This window comes from Balearica regulorum, chromosome 1 (assembly GCF_011004875.1).
Source record: "Balearica regulorum gibbericeps isolate bBalReg1 chromosome 1, bBalReg1.pri, whole genome shotgun sequence".
NCBI classification, from domain to species: domain Eukaryota; kingdom Metazoa; phylum Chordata; class Aves; order Gruiformes; family Gruidae; genus Balearica; species Balearica regulorum.
Genome location: NC_046184.1, coordinates 116,199,113 through 116,218,525, shown reverse-complemented (window position 1 = coordinate 116,218,525; position 19,413 = coordinate 116,199,113). Strand labels below are relative to the sequence as shown.

Genomic DNA, 19,413 nt, shown 5'->3' with positions numbered 1-19,413 from the left:
CTTTTGCTGTCAGCCAGAAGGCAGAAAATCCAGAGGAATGGAAGCATGTGGTCTGTTCTTGTCAGAGCCATACCATTTAGTTTTGTGTCAGAGAGTGATACTATGAACAATGTTTTAAATACACCTTCCAATACAAATGAACTTAATATTTCCTTTGTTACTTACTTTGCAGACACTAACGTTTATCCTGGATTAGCAGTGTTTTTCCAAAATGCGTTGATATTTTTCAGGTAAGTTATCTGGGCAAATTTCCTGCCTTCCAAAGGGGTATCTGACTTACCTGCTTCCATGCACAGTGATGCTGCTGGGAAAAAAGCTCCGAAAACTGGAAGCTGACTCCAGGCTTGGACCTTCCACGGTGTGGAGCTTGCTGCTCTCAGTGGAGGACCCTCCGTATTTCAGTTTATTACCCACCCTGACCTTTACTCGAGGAGGGCGGCATGTATGTAAGCCAGAGGGAACTCCTGGGTCACTGAGTAAAGTGATGTACAGAGAACTCATGTGATAGTGTTCAATGCATAAACTGATCAAACTATTTCTTCAAAACTAATTTTTTCACTCTGCTACTGTTTTCTACTCCTTTTGCTCCAGTGCTTAGAAACAATGTTTTATTTACCCCTTCTCAGCCCATGAGAGGTTCTTCATTCCCCTCATGCTCCTGTTATTCCAGCTCTTTCTGGTCACACTGAATTCACAGCTCTAGAATGTGGATGACCAAGGATATAGACAGTATTCTGGGTGAGATACTGTCAGTATCTTTGAATAATGGCAATAATGCTTTGATGTCTCTACTACAAATACTTTGGCATATATCCTAACGGCACTAGGTGGGAGATCCTGTCACCCTTTTCATGACTATTTCATACCTGTGGCTTTGATTATCTGATAATCAGAACACCTACATTTGTTTCTACTGGGTGAGCTTTCAGTTATTGAGAGTGATAATTTTTTTTTTCCGAAGAGAATGATGGTATGTTTTGTAATATAATACTTAATTATATTAAGTGAAATAAAATAAATTGAGTATATCATATGACATTTTGAAACTATCTGTATCTGTAATAACTCTCTTTATATGCGTAGTGCATTCTGTAATCCATTTTTTTTAATTAATAAGACAAAGCATTAAATAGTGTAAGTTCTGAGATCAGTCGCTGAAAAAGTTTACATAACCTCCTCTTTTGCAAGTTCTTACCCACTTAAATGACTGTGATAACAATTTTCCTGCTGGTACCGTATCAAATTCTTTGCAGCAAGCTAGTTCAACTGGCTCCACTGTGCTTCCCTGCTTGGAAAATCAGTTACCTGCTTGCAGAAAATAGCAGTTCCTGACTCTCTTCTGTAGTCTGGCACATGATTGAAATGGGATGCTGATGAAGGCAGACTTTTTCACCATCCCTGAAATCTTTAGTCTTACTTCAGTAGTTTGATGAGCATATTTCTTGCAGCTGCTTTTTGTTTCTGAAAGTATCTTTCCTTAGTTTCTATTGTACTCTGTGTGTAGATATATTTTAGGTTTGTTTTCTTTTGGCTTCTAAAATTTGTTTTCTGGGTATGAGTTATGAGACAAATTACAACCTTTTTATTTAAAAAAAAAAAAGTCTTTGTTTTTTATCCCACCACACACTTCAGGCAGTAACATTTGCTAAGTCTATCCATTGCTGTAGACTCCTTTCCTTAGAGCAGACCTAGGTCAGTCAGCGATGCCCTTCTCAATGTCCTTATCCAAAACTTTTGTTCCAATTGAATCAGATTCTCTTCCCTCAGTGTTGTTGCATAGTGTCTGTATTCCCTGAACCATGTGTCACCTTCAGGACTTGTGTTTCAGTCCTGGTTGTTACTCTACCAGGTTTTTTTACTTAGTTTAACATGCTGTATTAGTAGTTCTCTAGTTAATTGCCCAGGTGTCTGGTTTGTTTTACTTGTCATTGTTTGTTATTGTTGTTCTCAGTGTCAGTATTTCTTCTTTCTCTCCCTGATCATCCTCTTATGATTCAGTATGACTGTGCCCTTCTTTACCACCTGTTTGTTTGCTATAAGAAAAAAATAAAGTATAAGGAACGATAAGGAAATCATGCTTGGTTTTGTTCCCTCAACGTTTTTTTTTGATTCATGACAATATGTATTGGATCCAACGTTACAAAAAGAATTTTGGAAATCAAATTGTAATTTGCACCTCACCCACCGCAGGATCAATATTCTTTCTGATTTGCTCATAAAAATTTAATTCCTTAGATTCTCTCCTAGCATGATGCATTATGAGACTTGTTGCTCTGTAACTCTTGTGGATCAGTCCTAGAATCTCTTAAATACCAGAATTTTTTCCTTCAGAAGGGCAGGTGCTTTTACTGTGAGACTGGCTGGTTTATCTGAGTAGTTGCTTCAGCTGGATCTCTCAGTTTTAGCAATGCGTAGTAAATGGAAGATAAGTACAAAAACCAGATGCTGACTTGAATAAAAGTTAAGGTTACTGGAGGGATGTTGCTTTGCAGTGTAGATAGTGTAAGATTATAAGGATACTATTAAAATTATTTTTTCCGTGTTATATAAGGTCTGATTTTTTTTTTCCCTTTTTTTTTCCCCCCCTTTAGTACGCTGATCTACAAGTTTGGAAGAACAGAAGAGTTATGGGGATGAGAGATCACGTATAGCATTGTCTATGCCATAGTTGCTATGTCGTACTATGTATGTAGATATATTTACATTTATTTGTTCTTGTTTTGCTTTCTAAATTGTATGAACTGAGACAAATTCCGGTTTTCGTAATAAGCTCCCTCTTTTCACAGGACAGACTTGTGAATATGTACATATGACTGTATATATCTTAAAAAGGGAACGCCAGGCTTTCTTTCTGAAGTCTTCGGGCTCATTTCTTCAAATACATGGGTTTCCATCAGCTCCCAAGACTTGATCTTACCAAACCTTCACATGTGTCAGAGACTTCAGTGGCGATATTAGTGAACAAGCAGGATAAAGCCCGTAGCTGATAAAAGGGGTTATTACTTTTCACACGTAGGTGAGCTAGAGCCAATTTTGCAAGGGCTGCCCGCATAACGTGAAGTAGTCAGTCAGCGTGTGGAAGTGACCCAGCTAAGCCTGTATTTCATGAGGGTAAATTCTGTTGTATGCTGGGATAAGAGTTGATTTTAAGAATTTTATATAACTGTTGAGAAAAATATAAAGTAGCTATTTTTTTGTAAAAGGTTCTGAATTTTTAAACAAGGCCCTATATTAAGCAGGTTCTGCATGGCAAATCAAACTGTTGCTGACTTCTGATTGCTATAGCACAAATGACATTTGGTAGCACCACAGTCCTTAGAATTAATTTCATGCTGTTCAGTGTAATAGATACCAATTAGTATTTCATGTATTTTCTAATATTGGAATAAGAAAAAAACCCAAACTGATGCCAGTCATACTTAAGGAATATAAAGAGTAAATGAGAGTCAGACTAACATCTTTAAAATTATGCTAGCATAATTTTCTTCAGGGGAAGCTTTTTGCTGATAAACGAAGTTATCCTGCTACCTATTACCTTTTCGATTTAAAAGGTGAGCATTTCAAGTGGAGATATAGCAGATGTATTTATTGCTCACAATCTTATCTTGAAATAATTGCCAGTTTATATGACTACCATTTGCCCCAGTTAAAATATATTTATCTCCTAAATTTCCTGGGCACTTTACAGGAATGCTTCCAGTATTGAAATTCAGCTCCTTCTAGCTGGAGTATGCAGAAAGGGAGAACGATGTTTTATAGCTTTGAACTGATCTTGCATCTTCATCTTGCTGTTGGTGACTTCCTTGTCTTATAAATTCTGTGTGGGTGGTGTTTTGGTTGTTGTTTTTTTTTAAAGCATTTGAACCTACCTTGTATCTAAAAGCTTTTAGAACTTCCCACATATCAAGATTGCTGACCAAGTGGTAGTAAACTGCAGAATGTAACTTCTGTGCACGGTTACCGTGTACTGTTAGTTATCTAATTGCTCCCTTGTGGGAATCTCTCCAGTGGACAGAATATGAAGCAAATACTGCAGCTGAAATTGTGCTACTGGCTAAATAACTTCGTCCCGATGTCACCATCCTGCAGTGAGTTACCATGTATTCGATGGTGTTAATCACAGCTTTGTGCATAAGTTGTCCGTTTGGTTGTAATTTCAGAAAACTGCAATAAACTTTCTCTCATGTTCTCAAAATAGCAAACTGCACAAGGTGATTGTACAGTAGTACTCTACTTAATAGCTCAAGTAGTACTGACTGTTAAGCAAGTCTTACACCAGCTAGTAAGTACAACCAAGGGTTTTGTTTTCAGGTCTGTCATTATCTTGCTTGGGAAGGTTTTGTTGTAAGTGAGAAACAAGTGTAGCCTGTAACCAATTCCATTTACAGTATCTTGTACCTGACACTTAAACAGCACAAGCCAAGCATTTGGCTCTGGAAGAACTCTTACAGTGTGCTTTAATGGAAGTTCCCTGTTAAAAAACAGTTTTCTTAAGAGCAGGGCGAGAGCTCCTTTCTGAGGTTACCTGCATCTTCTACCAGAAGTTTGCTTTCTTGCAGGCTTGTTTTAGATAATGCCTTGGTGTGCTACAGTTGGCAGTTGTGAAGATAACTCCTGAGTTAACTCTTCACAAAAGGTTTTTAAAATCCTGTTTGTGTAACTGTAAGCCTATTTAGTAACAACTCTAACAGAAGTCATGTAGGGTGTATTCAGCAAGTTGGATGCTGTATTGCTAAACATTCACATATGTTTTAACTGCTGCCTTATTTACGTCCTCTGTTATGCATCTAGGTGGTTCCTCTTGCGAGCCTGTGGTTCTTCAGTTGTTTACAGCACAGTGTATAAAAAGAACATGGATGAACTTAAAAGGTATCATGCAGCTTGTGGCTGATTTGCAAATTCTTATCACTTGAGGTATGACTAAGTCTTTGGCCAACTACGTTGTTGTTGGCATGTTGCCCAATCACAATTGATTAGATTAGTTCTGCGAGGAAAAAACCTCATGAAGCTTTTGAAAAAAAAATGTTAGTGCTTTTTCATGCTAGTTGTGTGTATTCCTGGAAGGAGTAGAACAGCATTACCTTGGATAAGCCACGGCTCTGACAGTGACCAGATTCATTAACAGACCTAAGTAACTCAAACAAGTTATTTGCAAATAAAGAAGCATATTTATTTTTTTTTTAAACAACTTGTATCAAACCCAGGAAAAACATGAAACAAATAAAACCAATCTTTTTAGTACAGAAGTGGTTCATTTGTTCGTTGTGCTTTATTAGATGCCTTCCAGACCTCCCGGGATTGTGATGTGAGGCTTAAGGTGTAGTCTTCTGGTTTAAGGGACTCAAACCACAACCCGCAGTCAACTTTTCATGTGCAGGACTAATCTGATTGATAGTCAACAAGAAATTTTAGTGTCTGATAGTTACCAATAAATGTTATATAAATTTTGAGCAAAATTATTTTAAAGTTTCTTTTGCTGTGAACAATGCTTGTCTCGCTGCAAAAGATTAATGCTTCTCATGAATGTGTCACGAGGCAGATAGTAGGAGGCCCTTCTTGTAGCAGTTCTTTGCATTAGGTACATGCTGAGGAAAGTAAATTTCTTGTTAGATTGCCATTTTTATCTGGAGGGAAGAAGCTGCCACAGAAGACTGCATGTACTTAAAATGATTCAGAAAAGCATCCCGGGGTGGATATAATACACATTGAATGCTAACACAGCCTTCACAAATAGGCAACAAACCAAAAGCACTGTAAGAGTAATTCATGGTTCAATTATTCACTCAACAAAAAATTCCAGGTTATACTACATCCTACTGTAAAGTGCCATTACTTCTCGAAGCTTTATTTCAATTTAGGGTGGGAAATACGATGATGCTAATGTAACAATTTTATAACCATCTGTCTTTCTTAAGGCAATTTAGTGTTCATTTCCCTTTCATGTTCCACCTGTTCAGTCTCTTTGGCAGAACACAGTTGCTGTTGTAGTACAGCAGAAGCCATTTAACGAAAGGCTCAGGGTCCACGCTATTCTCAGGAAGCAACATCTTGCTCAGGATTTGTCAATGGCTGCATTTTGTCCAGAGCTGGCTGTCTGTCCTGCCAGCAGCCACGTGGCACTGCTTGTGGGCAGGAGCCTCTGCAATGACTCTGTACAGGCGTTCTCACTAAGGTGTCACTTAAGTTATGTCACTGGCACTGGAGACGCTGCATGAATGAGCTTGACCATCCAAACTGCTGCCACAGGCTTGGTTTCCTTCTCCACAAAGTACAACAGATAAGGAATCATGGGGGTCATCCTCGGCATAGTTGTCCAACACCTCTAAGCCAGGCATACTGGGGTCCCTCAAATACTGGAAAAAGCCAGAAACAACAGTTTAGGTATCTCTCCACAGAAGATTATTAGAAATTACAGAGACAGAACAGGTACCGCCAGCTACAGGCAAGTTGCTTCAGACCAGAATTCACAGCAAGAGCTGCTAAGTGTATATTCTATTCTGGATTTCCTTGCAACTATGTTGAACAAGGAGAAAGTTAGAAATACCTTATTTCTTCGGGGGGGGGGAACCAACCCAAACAACAATCATGCAAACATCCATTTAAGCTAGTTAAAGCAGCTTGCATTTCCTTTTTTTTTTTTTTTTTTTTTTTAAAATAAGTTTTGGCTAATATTCCTTTCATGTTAGTTCAAGCAAATTCCTACACGTTAAGAGCAAACCACAAAAGAACATGCTTCTTTATCACACTGCTGAGGACCTGTTCGCCCAGTTGCAGCAATCTAGCAACTCACAGCTTGTCTAAAGCACTGATGGAGCAAAAGAGCTCTAAGATTCTGGTTTGTTTGGTGTCAGGCAATTCAGATCTGCATCTTTTATAGTTACCAGAAAAATCTAGTGGTATTCTTCTCGTGTAATTACGTTTTGCTTTGACTTCCCCTCTGCTCCCCTTTCCTCCAGCATTAAGTCATCAGCTTTACAATGAATGCATGATCAAAGAAAGGAGCATTAGAAAAAAACATGTAAGCCACCCCCTGCCACCCCCATGTACTCTCCTTATCACTAAGCTGATCTTGTGTTTCACAGGGAATTGGAGCCGTCTACTACTAAAAAAAAAAACAATCTGCCATTGAACACTTTTTCCCCTGATTTAAAAAAAAAAAGAAAAATGAAAATGTCTGGAACACAGACACTTTCAGATTGTGAAAAGACGGATGCGGCTTATAGATTTACTCAAAAGCTTGTTCTGTACTGTAGGAGGTGTCATAATCTGGCCAAGATGGGACCGTAGCTCAAGTCATGTCTGTTGCGGGACAAAATTAACCTTAGTTTCAGTTAAAAGGCACCGCTTTCTCTGTAATCACAGCAAAGCTAATGAGCAACAGGATTATTTTTTTCAGGTGTATTAAAAACAAATGTTTCGTATCAGAACCCCAAGTACACCCACTTTAGCAAATTCAAGACATAAATGAACCTCAGTTTGGTTTTTGCTATCTGAAGGTGTTTCTGCAGTAGAACTGCTCCCTATAACTCAGATGCTGAAAGCTCAGATCCTTCTGTAAAAGAAGGAAGCATGATTTTTCTGACAAATCTAAAAGAGTACACACGGAACTGCTTTAAAATAATCGGTACTCTGTACTCATGGAAAGTGTTTTAAGAGGAGAAGCCTTAGGCTGGTTGATCCCTTTCAGAAATACACATTTTAAAAATTCTGCATATTTACTGATTTTCCTTAATTTCTTATCGGTGTTTTGCCCAAAACCGGGATCACCATTGCTCAAGAGTATCTACTTTTGCTGCACCTTTTCCAGATTAATACAATTACTCCAGAACATGATGACAGACTCTGTTCTTGCAAGTCCTTTGCATGAAATGCTGCACTATTTTAGTACAACTGTACAAGGAATTTTTTTTTTCTATGTGAGATACACTTTGCGTGATATGCGATGCAGCTGTCTCCACTGAGCCCCCATGAAATGGTAGCTGAGGTAGCATGAAGAGGGAAAATTATGTACTCAGGACTCTGCATAAAGTCTGGATTCATTCACCCATAATTCTATAAAAATCTGGAAAAACAGCTCCACCATCACATAGTACAAACAACTACCATAGTACAACCAACTACTTTGATATATACAAACAAATACACCTCAAAGAACTGCAAACAAATATGAGCTTTTAAAAATATGGAACGTATGCTGAATAAGAACTTTTAAATCAAGAACTTCACTTAAAAGAATACTTCCCGTTTAAATACTAAAAAGAGGAAGATGAACAGGACTGAAACAGTATATCAGTACAGAAATGTGTGAGCTACAAGGACAAAAAAAGTCCCGGGATGATTTTTTTCATCTGAGTATTGCTAAAACTACAGGGGAAAAAAAAAAAGACAAAGCCTAAGAACATTTCCCTAGGTAGTCCTTAGTCTTCAAGTCAGTCCCTGCTCCTAAAACAAGCAGTGTTTGCTTTTCCATATTTGACTTCTCATCAGAGACCTAGGCCCTAAGTAGATGTTCTGCAGCACACAAAGCTCTTTCTTTGCTTCAAGTGAGGGATTGTTTCAGGCCTGATGACTTAGATAAGCAAAGAAAGGGGTGGGGGGACAAGGGGCAGTCAAGGAACAGAGGATCTTACTCCGATTTCGTGACAGGATTATAGCAGCATTCGTGTCTTAGTGCAGAGAAAAAAATAATTCACTTGAGTAAAAGAGGAATAAAGTGGGAGATCACGCATGAGAAAAAATAAGTTTACACTAAGTCAGCAATTATTTGTATCTATTCCTGTTACGCAACAACTAGCTGCATTCATATTCACGCCAATATCATCACTGTCTTTTACAGGGGGAGGGAGAGAAAAATAAAATGTCTCCACATACATACCTCTTCAAAGTGTGATGGGATTTCTAAAGGTGGCCGAGACCAATATTTAATTGTTTTGTGGTGTCTCCACAGAAGAAACAAACCAACTGCTACCAGATTTACAAAAAGTAACACCAACACAAATATTAGTATAATATATCCAGCTCTGGTTGCCTCTGAAAAAGAAAAAAAACAACCAGCATATACTATGGTAGGATCATATTTATACATTATCAAATGTAAAACAAAATACAGCAAGCTGAAATTTACTATATTGGTAATCAAAGTATGATTTCCGAGGCTAAGATCACAACTCCACTACAGATGCACGCTAAACGCCTGCGTTCAGAAGTAGCCTGTTTTGTGATTCCATGTGGAAGTCACCAGCTCCCACGGGCTTCTTCCCCTTAACCACACAGCCTAAGGCACGCTAGCAGGGCACGCGCAGAGCTGAAGGGATCGTGGCTGGCGGGCCCGGGGCAGGCGGGGAGCACAATCTGTCCTGCCACCCTCGAGCTGGCAGCAAGGGCGATTAATGCCAGGGGCTTCTCTTTCCGAACACGCGCCTCCCTTTGGCGAAGGGAGCATCAGAGACTCCAGCATCACAGCGCGGAGGCTTGTGATCAAGTACTTGGTCAATACTACCCGGGAGGTCAGCTCCTGCGCGGCTTCAGAAACCGCAGAAGCAGGTTTCATCTACACATCTTCAGTGAGTTCAAAGCACGCTAAAGATTGGCAGTGCCTATGTATTGGTGGTCACACAGAGAGATTCAAGAGAGAGACAAACTCCGTTATCTTGCACAGGCCCTCTCCCTGCCCCCCCATCTCTTATCTTGTACAAAAACACGGGGCTCGAAATGTCAGAGAAGGGAGCAGGTCAGAGAGGAGAGGGACCTTCCTCTTTGCAAGAGCAACACCATCTCCTTCATCAATGACTTCCTCTAAAGACCAAGTACTGGTATTTTCTTTCTTTGCATATTTCTAGAAAGTAATACTCAGAGCAGTATTTCTGAAAGAAAAGGATGAGGGGAACAGTACAACGCAGACCCTCAATTACTGACTGAAAAATTCCTCATTATTTTGCCATCAAGGACAATTGTGAACTACTATCGGTGGTGCTCTCTGAGCACTCCTGACAAATACAGCTATGTAACTGACCGGACTCATGTTCTACACTCATCCCATTACATACAAAAAATAACAAAATTTGATTTATACCACTAATTGTTGTTCTGTAGCACTCTGGGTCACTTTGCAGTCCAAGTAACTGGAGATCTGAATACGTCACCAATTCTACTTGAATACTAAAACAATAAAGTGTCAATTCCTTTAGATTTCTGATTTTGAACAGTGTATTGCTCATCTGTGTCTCCTGTTTAAAAGAAAAAAATAAAATAGCTGTTACTCTAAAACCCAGACCCGTCTTCAACACAAATTCCCCCCCCCCATATTGAATTTTCTCATTCAAAAAAGCACAGATTTTATTTTTCAGAGTTCAGCTTACCCAAGCAAGAGCAGCAGTGAAATATATTTCAACTTTCCTACTTGAATGCATTTGAAAATTCATTAATTTTAAGTGACATTTCGTTACTTTTAAATGAAATTAACCCTGACCATTTAAAATCATCTCTAAAGGCACGAACAGCAGAGGCATAAAAACTGATGCAAGGTCTCATTTTATCCACAACATGCTGCTGGACGCTTTGACGCAGCTTCTGCAACAGCTCAGGCAGCGAGCGCAGTATAGGAAGGGGGAGGGAAAAACAAGCCATGAGAAGTGCCTCCACCACCAGAGGAGGCTGACAGAAGTGTAGTTCAGTGAAGAGCTTCCACCATCTCAGTTCCTTCTACTGGAGCGGTAAACAACTGATGGGCAGTGCAAAACTTCCACAGGCTCCACACACCCACCAGCCTTTTGGGAATTTTTAACCTGTAAGGAGCTAGGATAAGGGCACTGGGGAAGCCTACAGAAGTACACAAGAGTGACGACTTGTCCAAATCTCAAATATGAAGGTATTTTACATGTGTCAGAAAAATACACATTGGTGCAAGAGAGGAAGGAAGTGGAGGCGTTTCAGATTTAGCAAGGTCTTTGAAAGAAAAGTGTTTTTTAAATAATTTTTTTTCTGCTTCTGTTTTTTAAACATTTGACTTTAGAATGAGGTTCTTTTGAATATTCTTCCTCTTTTTAATTTTTTTTTTTTAAATAAATGTAACAATCCCTCCCCTGCAATGCTGGCCTGTCAAGAACACAATTACCAGGGCCCCAGACAGCAGCATAGGAACACAATGAGACAACACCTCTAAGTCTCCGTATGAACAAGGACAGCTCATCCCAGCATGTTTCTAATAACTCTGCATTTCCTTGCCCTAGGAACAGGTGGCATCAGGCCAAAGCAGCCTGTTACTGAAGCTGCCAGCACAAACAAGCCCAGCACAGGAAAGGAAGAAGAATATTTCAGAGTTTTCCAAACTTTGGAATCTAAATGGCGTTTTAAAGCCACCTTTGACACTTTGTGGATTCTCTCCCTTGGTCTACAATCTGATTTAACCTTTGTTTCATATGGAGGAAAAAAAGATGGTTTTGAAAATTTCGTAATACATGTAATACTTGTGCCAAGACCAAATTAACTTTTGTCCAAGACACCAAATGGTGACCTTTACTGTTAAAGAAAAAAAAATTTACATTAGTTTTCTTCCTCCATTTCTGCAGTTTTGCCAAGAGACACTGACTCGTTTCTCTTAGTCACAAAGGCATTATGAACAAAATAAATTAGAATACATACTTTTTTAGTAGTACTTGTTGTGTTCTCCCAGTAGGACACATGATACTGAAGGAAGTCACCTGCTTCGGATCCGAAAGGGGGTGTGACACTAACGAGAAGCGAGTCAGAGCTTACAATCACGCTGTTCACTTTAGGGGGCCCTATAGTAGCTGAAAATAGACACAGAAAGAGCAGTGAACCTCTGGAATGTGCACAGCTCATCACACTGTCTCCAGCTTTACTTCGATACTCTCAGCAAACATGCTAAATATCGACAGCTGTTTCTCAAGAAAGGGAATATAACATTTTCTCATCTACTTAATGCATTAAGATACCTACTTTATCACAAATCAAAGGAAAAAGACTTGAAAGCATAAGTGATATTAGATAATTTCAAAAAGTTTCCTTTTTTTCAGTAAACATTCACTAGAATGTATCTGAATTTATCTGCAGTTAATGGTAATACAATTTTTTTTTCCCCCTTCAAATAGCCTGCCACATACACCGTGTTCTCTAAAAAACATACTGTTCGGGTCAATAGATGGGAAGAGGAATAACTAGTTTCCCCCTCCTTGCTTTGATGTCTCCATTCATCCCAATACAGATTGTATTGGGTCTGGCTGAGATGCAGTTAATTCTCCCCACAGCAGCCCTCATAGTGCTGTCCATTGGTAGCTAGCAAGGTGTTGGTAACACATGTGTTTTGGCTACTACTGAGCAGTGCCAGCACACATCAAGGCTGTCTCTCCAACATTTCTTCCCCCCCATCAGCAGCAGGCTAGGAGCGGGCAAGATCTTGGGAGGGGACACAGCCAGGACAGCTGACCCAAACTGACCAAAGGGATATTCCATACCATATGGCATCTGCTCAGCAATAAGAAACTGGGAGATAGGGGGAGGAATAGGGCAGGGGCATTCCTTTTTTTTTTTTTTTTTTTTTTTTTTTTACAACATTTGTCTTCCAGAGTAAGGAGTACGCGTACTGAAGCTCTGCTTCCCAGGACGTGGCTGGACATCGCCTGCTGATGGGAAGTAGAGAATAATCCTTTGCTTTTTGCTTTGCTTCTGCACGCAGCCTTTTGCTTTGGCTACGTTAAACTGCCTTTATCTTGACCCATGAGTTTGGGGCTGGTTTTTTCCATCTTATTTTCTCCCCTCCCTGCCTTGCTGAGGAGGGGAGTGATAGGGCAGCTTGGTGGACACCTGGCGTCCAGCTGAGGTTAAACCACCACACAGGGTAAAGATGATGACTTCCTTTTGTGAAGTACTCTGAGGGCTGAATCATGACAAATATTTTATAAAGCACTGTCAGTCCTAATACAAGAGACTTGTGCAATCACAGGTCATATATGGTCATTAGTCATTTAGCCTTTGTATCTTGCTTCCTTCACCAGTTAAGCTTATCAGTATTTGTAAAGTACTCCAGGATCTCAAAAAACCCACTTGTACAAATATTAGAGTAGTTAACAGCTGCTTGCATACTGAAGAGGTGTAACTTAAATCAATCCTTGTGTGTAATCATTGCTTATTGTACCTCCAAAAAACTAGCAGAACCTGCTCTGCCCACTTTTACTTTAGAGAAAGTTGGCTCCTGCGATCTTTATGTCAGTAGAGAAACTAGTTTCTTTCTACTCGATGTTGCTATACAACTGCAAACACTTTGTTGTGTGTCCTTGCAAATTCCAAAAGCTCCCCTGTCAAGTGGGACTGATCCAAACGTTAAAGGAAGAGAATAGCCCCACTGAGTAGCCCATGGTCTTGGAGTCCAGGAACTGATCTTGAGGGCGATCACACATCATAATGTTCCTCTTGGTCCCCAAACAACAGACACACAAACATCTCTCCCACACTGAGCCTCTCCTTTGTCTTGTTCCCATCAGCCCAGTGCTCTCCTAACCCCCAAAGGATCCCCCTCCCAAACAATCCTGCATCACAAGCCACGGATATGTCAGTTGTAAATTTCAATGCAGGATTCAGGCAATTCCTCACACTCTACTACTAAAGAAATTCCAAGATTTAGAACTGAAGTCACCAGGGAAAGTATCACACTCTGCAGCATGGACCACCACTGCTCCTCACAAGGTATGGGAGAATGTGAATTAAAGAGTTACTAAATCCATTCCTCTGCTTCATTATCATTTCAGAGGTATTTTAACACTCAACATTTACTTTTATCTATTTCTAAAACCCATCATAGCAAGGCAAAGAGCAGATCTTGTAAAGAACAACAATACAGTTGTTCACACATTTAGGAGGATTTAAAGTGTGCCCTTCACCATTCTACACTGTAGTTAGGACAGTTTGTATTTAACAGAAAAGGGATCTGTTCAATAGAAACAGGTAGTTTGTACTCAGACTACCACATATCAAGGGGGTGTACGCGTGCATGCAGTAGTGCTAACTGGGGAAATAAGAAAATGGAAAACTCTCTAACAGAATAGACATTGTAGTTCTTATAAGGCTTAACCACTCAAGGAAACTCATCTGTTTCTCTTTTGATACCTGTTGAAAGAGCGCACTGCTAACCCCACTACAGAGGGACTAAGTAGCTTCAAATTCCTAGTGACACACCAAGGCCTTGTAGTCTTCGTTAACCAAACACCTACAATTCTCTCACTTGGCTTTTGTACATAATAGTCAAAAAAGTCTAGAACAGACAACATTTTTTCCAAAGAAATTTCCTTTGAAGAGAGACTGAAATCATAAATAGCACTTACTGTTTCTCTCTGCCACAAATGGATCTGTTTGCACCCAGTCAGAAGTCACTTGCCCTAGCTCAGCCCTCACCCGCAAAACAACAGTCCAGCGCCGCTCCTTAAGTGACCAGGGGAAACTGCATTCAGTTTGGGTGATACGAGTGCAGTTCATCTCATCCCACTGGTTAAAGGCCCCTCTGCAACGCGAAACACAGGACAAATGAAGCATCAACAGAACAGTGCAACTACCTAAAATACAATCCATCCCACTTAGACAGTTTTTGTAGCAAAAGGATGTGTTACAAAACTACCACTGTGATGTGGATTTAATCCGCAGCCCTTTCAGCACCTTCATCTCCTCGATATCTGGGAAAAAATTAAAAATGAGCGAGAAGGAATTTGGTAAGGGTAAAATTATACAGCAAACTATGCCGCATTTCTGGATGCTCTTCAGGTCTTCAATCTTTTCTCAGTTTAGCAGATATATCACAGGGTAAGAGACTGTCAGTCTTTAGAAGCTGCTTTTGGATATACATAAAAGCATCTGTAACAGACAACTCTTTCTTTCTTTTCTACGCTTATTCATTTTTAGTTTGTTTGTTTGTTTGTTTGTTTTAAAACCAGTTGTGTTACTGGATTAGAACAAAATCAGTTTGGTTGTTTGTAGAACTAGTTACTTACGTTTTAAAATGGACCGTATATAACACCAAGCCTCTATCCACTTTAACAGGGGACCACCTCAGCAAACTATGAAAGTTATAGGAATAAATCATCACGTCCTTTGGTGCCGGTAAATGTGGAGAAGATTCTAAAGTAAGAAGAGGAATAAAAATAATTTTTGAAACGTTCAAGTACACAGTAACTAACTTTTGATCGCTAAATTCAATCACCATACATTACATTTTCACTGTTTTGCAGGCAAACCCATTCCTCCTCCTCATTCCATTTCTAGGTGTGCTAGTAGCGGTACATTGAAGACACTGCTACCCACAAAGCACTGAATTGCAACTTAATGCTCTTATTTATTCCATACAGAACGTAACACTGAAAGTACAGGGTCCAGCACAAGACTATAAACCCACCCAGCTCCCCCATGAGGCTGTAAATTAAGGTCCACAACCACTTGTCTACTACAAAAGCTCATCTATTTCAATTGTCTGCATCTCACATTTTACTGTGTTAACAACTCAGAACACATTTTTCCTGACCTGAGCAAGATCTGCCTCTTGCTAACTTGTTTGAAAACACCAAGTTCACTTCACTGAAACTTTCCAGAAAACAGCTGGAAAAAAAAAAAGCGTGCCTTCTCATACTTAAACATTCACAAACACACAGTGCACTGTTCCACTTGCATGCCTCAAGTTTTGTCAGTTTTGAAATCGATTTCACAATGTAGAAGAGGGCACACCTCTAACAGAGGTTCCTGTCTTCTGGCTAGTAGGAATGCCCACCCAAATTTGGTCGCGTTATAAACTCCTGGGGGTGAAAAAAGACCGCAAGTGCTCTCGAGTAGCTTGTCAGGAGGCGAGCAATACGGAAACGGAGAGCAAAGAGTTGTGTCTCCAGTAGGGAAGAAGAGCCACTTCTCTGCTGGCCCATGCAAGGCGGAGGAGGAAGCCCTCTGTTGGGACTGGAGCACAGCCAAAGGCCAGGCACCGAGCCGGGGGCAGAGGGGTAGAAAAAACGAGTGGAGGGAGAGAGGAAGGGCAGCCAGGTAACAAAGCAAAAGGCAGAGAACCAAGGGCTGGGGAAACGGGGGCGGGTGAAGCAAAGAAAGGCAGATGAGAAGTTAAGCGGGGGAGCAGCTGGAGGGAGGTGTTAGCTGGCAAAGAGGGCAAAACAGCCGCCTGGAGAACCAGAAAACACTTAAAGACAAGGAGACCAATGGCAAGGAATTGGGATAGCCAAAAGAAAGAGACTAAGATTACCACAAGTAGGCTGAGGCGAGGGAGACAGGAAAAGGCAGTTATCAAATGCCTTTAAAACCAGAAAAGCCTCACGCTTTTAACCACAGCACTGCAGTCACTCGGGCAGGAAGGGCCCTCAGGAGGTGTCCCAGCCCAAGCCCCTGCCCGGAGCAGGGCCACCTCTGGCATCAGCCCAGGCTGCTCAGGGCTTTCTCCAAGGACAGAGCCCCCACAGCCTTCTTTGGGAATGGGGGGACAATGTTAAAAAGTTTTTGTCTTTTTGATTTGTACATCTGATTTTGTTACACGTGCTGTGTAACTATTTGTTACACTGATGCCGACAGCGCTATCGTTCAGAAGAGACGTCATGCCAGGCTCTTGACATCCTCCACGTACAGGAAAGAGATGACACAAATCACAATAAAGTTGCATCAAACCCAAAGTCCAAAATACAAAATAACTAGTTAAGCCCTCAAAGTTTTAATTAGGTATGTTACTAGTTTCTTAGCCTCAACTTTTGAGTAGTGGTCTTAAATAAACACACATTACCTTAGGCTACAGAGGGATCATTCAGCATTGCAAGCCTGTTTTGAGATTCCTTACAGTCACAAATGCTACCTAACCTATAAATCTCTCATGTATTTTAAAGGCCACCAAGTAAGCTTTTCTTCATTCAAGACAGGTTTTCACTTTCCAGTCACTCAGATTCTTTCTAGCGTTCTCACTGCTGGTCTGGCATGTGGCAAGGTATCTCACACCATCAGTAATCTGTGCACTCAGACATCCGATACAAACTAATTTTACAAAATTCAAGAAAGCTGTCAGAACAAAAGACAAGCACTAGCATTTTTTTTTGTCTCCTCTCCCACTTAAAAAAAAAAAGAAAAAAGAAAAGGAAAAAGCAATGAAGGATGAGGGCAGCTGGTTCATCTTTTCCTCAATCAGGACCACAAACTGATTATTTTACTTTGTATTAGCATTCAGAAACAGATCTGTGAGTCTGCAGTTGAACATCAAGGTGCTCACTACTGCAATGAGGAACTGGGTCCCTAGCATACCATGGGAGTGCAATCATATTTCAGTTAGATAACTTGACAAGGGAAGTTACTTACATTTCTGAAATCACACACTGAACTCTTTAACGATCATTAGTTTGTATGAACTAAAGTAACAAAATGCACACTTCAGAAAAAAACACCTACATATATTGCAAGTATCCTAGAAAACCCCAACTACCTTAGCCAGGGAAAGGCAGAAATGCCCCATCCTTTCTGTCTGTCTGGAAGGTGATCTCACAGAACCGGTTCTTTTAAAGCACCTGCCACACAATGCTCAGATTTTTTCCTGATGCAGAGACTTCCTGACTCTTCAAGCCGCAAGTCAAAGCTTTCACATAGCAGAGTGTGAAGCCACAAGTTACAGTGAGTGAAAGCAGCTCAGCTTGGCCTAGCCGTCAGTTTCACAGCCTCTGCTCCAGCTCCTGAATGATTTCTGATCCCCTGCATCAGCCCAAGAACACATCATTTTGCTAAACTGGCCAAAAATAAGTCTACGTGGTTTTTTTGGATGGACTGTTGCTGTTCTAGTGTACAAAACTGGCTTCTCATATTGTCAGACAAGCACCAAAGCCTGTAAAAGGTGAAGAGCAGAAGCATGTGTCCAGGCGGGGACGTGTGACAACAGCTGGCTATTCTTTTGGCTCAGGTTTTAATGTGTAGCATCTACATTTGCAACAGAAGAAGCTGCACTTTGCCTACGAGCAAGAGAGTGCAGATGGGGGGGGAAGCACATGCCAAACACCAGAACAGCTCCCTGGGGAATCCCACTGCTGCCGATGGGATGGGACTGGGCCACGCTGACTGCTGTGGGTCCCCTGGGCGCGCCTCAACCCACGCATGGGCATTTGGATTCCCAAGTTTGGCCATGGACTGCAGGCCTGGAACAGGAGCTGCCCCCAAACAGCTGGAGAGCCCCACGGCGATCACCAGTCATGGGCTGGCCTGCCAGGCCTTGATGAACACAAGGAAACGTGACAGCGGACGCTCAACTCATGGACGTGCCTGTGTGCCTGAATAAGGACCACGCTGTACGCATATCTCATTCAAGATACATCACTGCAGCTCTTCCACACTTGCTGGGATACGTACTGAAGCCAGGATTATACCCATGAGCTATAGCTCAGACCCGACCTGAAGAGCAAACCCCCCCACATTATGGCAAAGCATTTACATGGAAGTCTAAATCCAATCCTAGCCAAACCCGTCAATTCACAAAATTAAACGGAGGAGGCTCAAGCAGAGTCGATGATGTGGCTGTAGTTTGTGATGTGGCAGCCATTCAGTGACTTATACCCTATCAACCTCCGTCAAGGCTGAACCCGTGCAGGTTTTAGCCGCTCTCTCACAGACACTCCGGTTTGGGGCCACGCCACCCGGTGCCCGGCAGCTGGCCGTAGGGCCTGCCGCGGCCCGGGACGTAACCCGGTGGCAGCCCAGACGCCGGGAAATTTTCTAGGAGCAGCAGCCCCGGGGTCGGCAGGAGAAACACCAGGGCTTGTCCTCCTTCTGAAGGCCAGGCAGAGCCGGGTTGAGGAAAGGGTGAAATCCGCGACAGCCCCGCTCTCCCCGCTTCCGCCCCACCCCATCTGCGGCTCCGGCACCCGACGGGGCTGCTTCGGGGATCGGGATAAGAGGCACGGCTCCGCCGTCCCCCGCCAGCCCTCTCCAACGCCAGCCCGGCCCCAGCCCTCGGCCTCACGGGCTTCCGCCGCCTCCCAGGCAGAAAGCCTGCTGCCGGGGAGGAGGCGCACAGAGAGGCGCAGGCCGGGCGGCAGCCTCCAGCTCCGCGCCGCCCGCCACGACCGCGGCGAGCCCCGCGCCCCGCCGCACCCACCTGCGCCCGAGATCCGGACCGAGCCGAGGAGGAGGAAGAGAAGGAGGAGGGAGAGGAGCAGCGTCTGACACGGCATGGCCCGGCTGGCAGCGCCCCGCCGCCCGGCCCCGCTCGCCGCAGAGGCCGCTCGCCGGTTCCTGAGGAGCGGGGCCGGCGGCAGGCAGGCAGGCAGGGAGGGAGGCCTGGCGGGGCCGCCTCACACCCGCGGCCCGGGCCCGGCCCCGGCTGCTCGCGGGGAGCGAGGCGGCCGCTGCGTCCCTCTGCCGCTCCGCCTCCAATCCCGCCTCCGGGGAAGCAGA

The 19,413-nt window shown here is 42.3% G+C and overlaps 2 protein-coding genes across 3 annotated transcripts in view; one reads left to right on the top strand and one right to left on the bottom strand.

Moving 5' to 3' along the window:
- The window catches only part of TMEM50B (transmembrane protein 50B), a 17,628-nt gene extending 11,069 nt beyond the window's left edge, over window positions 1-6,559 (top strand). The window contains exons 6-8 of one of the 2 annotated variants that reach the window (XM_075771013.1): window positions 173-230; window positions 2,592-2,685; window positions 2,787-6,559. In XM_075771013.1, the coding sequence (XP_075627128.1) occupies window positions 173-230; window positions 2,592-2,637 (104 nt within the window). In that variant the 3' untranslated portion in view covers window positions 2,638-2,685; window positions 2,787-6,559. Of the gene's footprint in view, window positions 1-172; window positions 231-2,591 lie in introns of both variants that reach the window. The other variant, XM_075771006.1, reaches the window with a different exon arrangement.
- IFNGR2 (interferon gamma receptor 2) lies at window positions 3,841-19,413 on the bottom strand. Its single transcript, XM_075770970.1, has 7 exons — window positions 19,115-19,413; window positions 14,997-15,123; window positions 14,337-14,512; window positions 11,641-11,789; window positions 10,073-10,226; window positions 8,876-9,030; window positions 3,841-6,353 (listed from the first exon to the last, which is right to left on the bottom strand). The coding sequence occupies exons 1-7, from the start codon at window positions 19,188-19,190 to the stop codon at window positions 6,180-6,182; spliced, it is 1,011 nt and encodes a 336-aa protein (XP_075627085.1). The 5' UTR covers window positions 19,191-19,413; the 3' UTR covers window positions 3,841-6,179.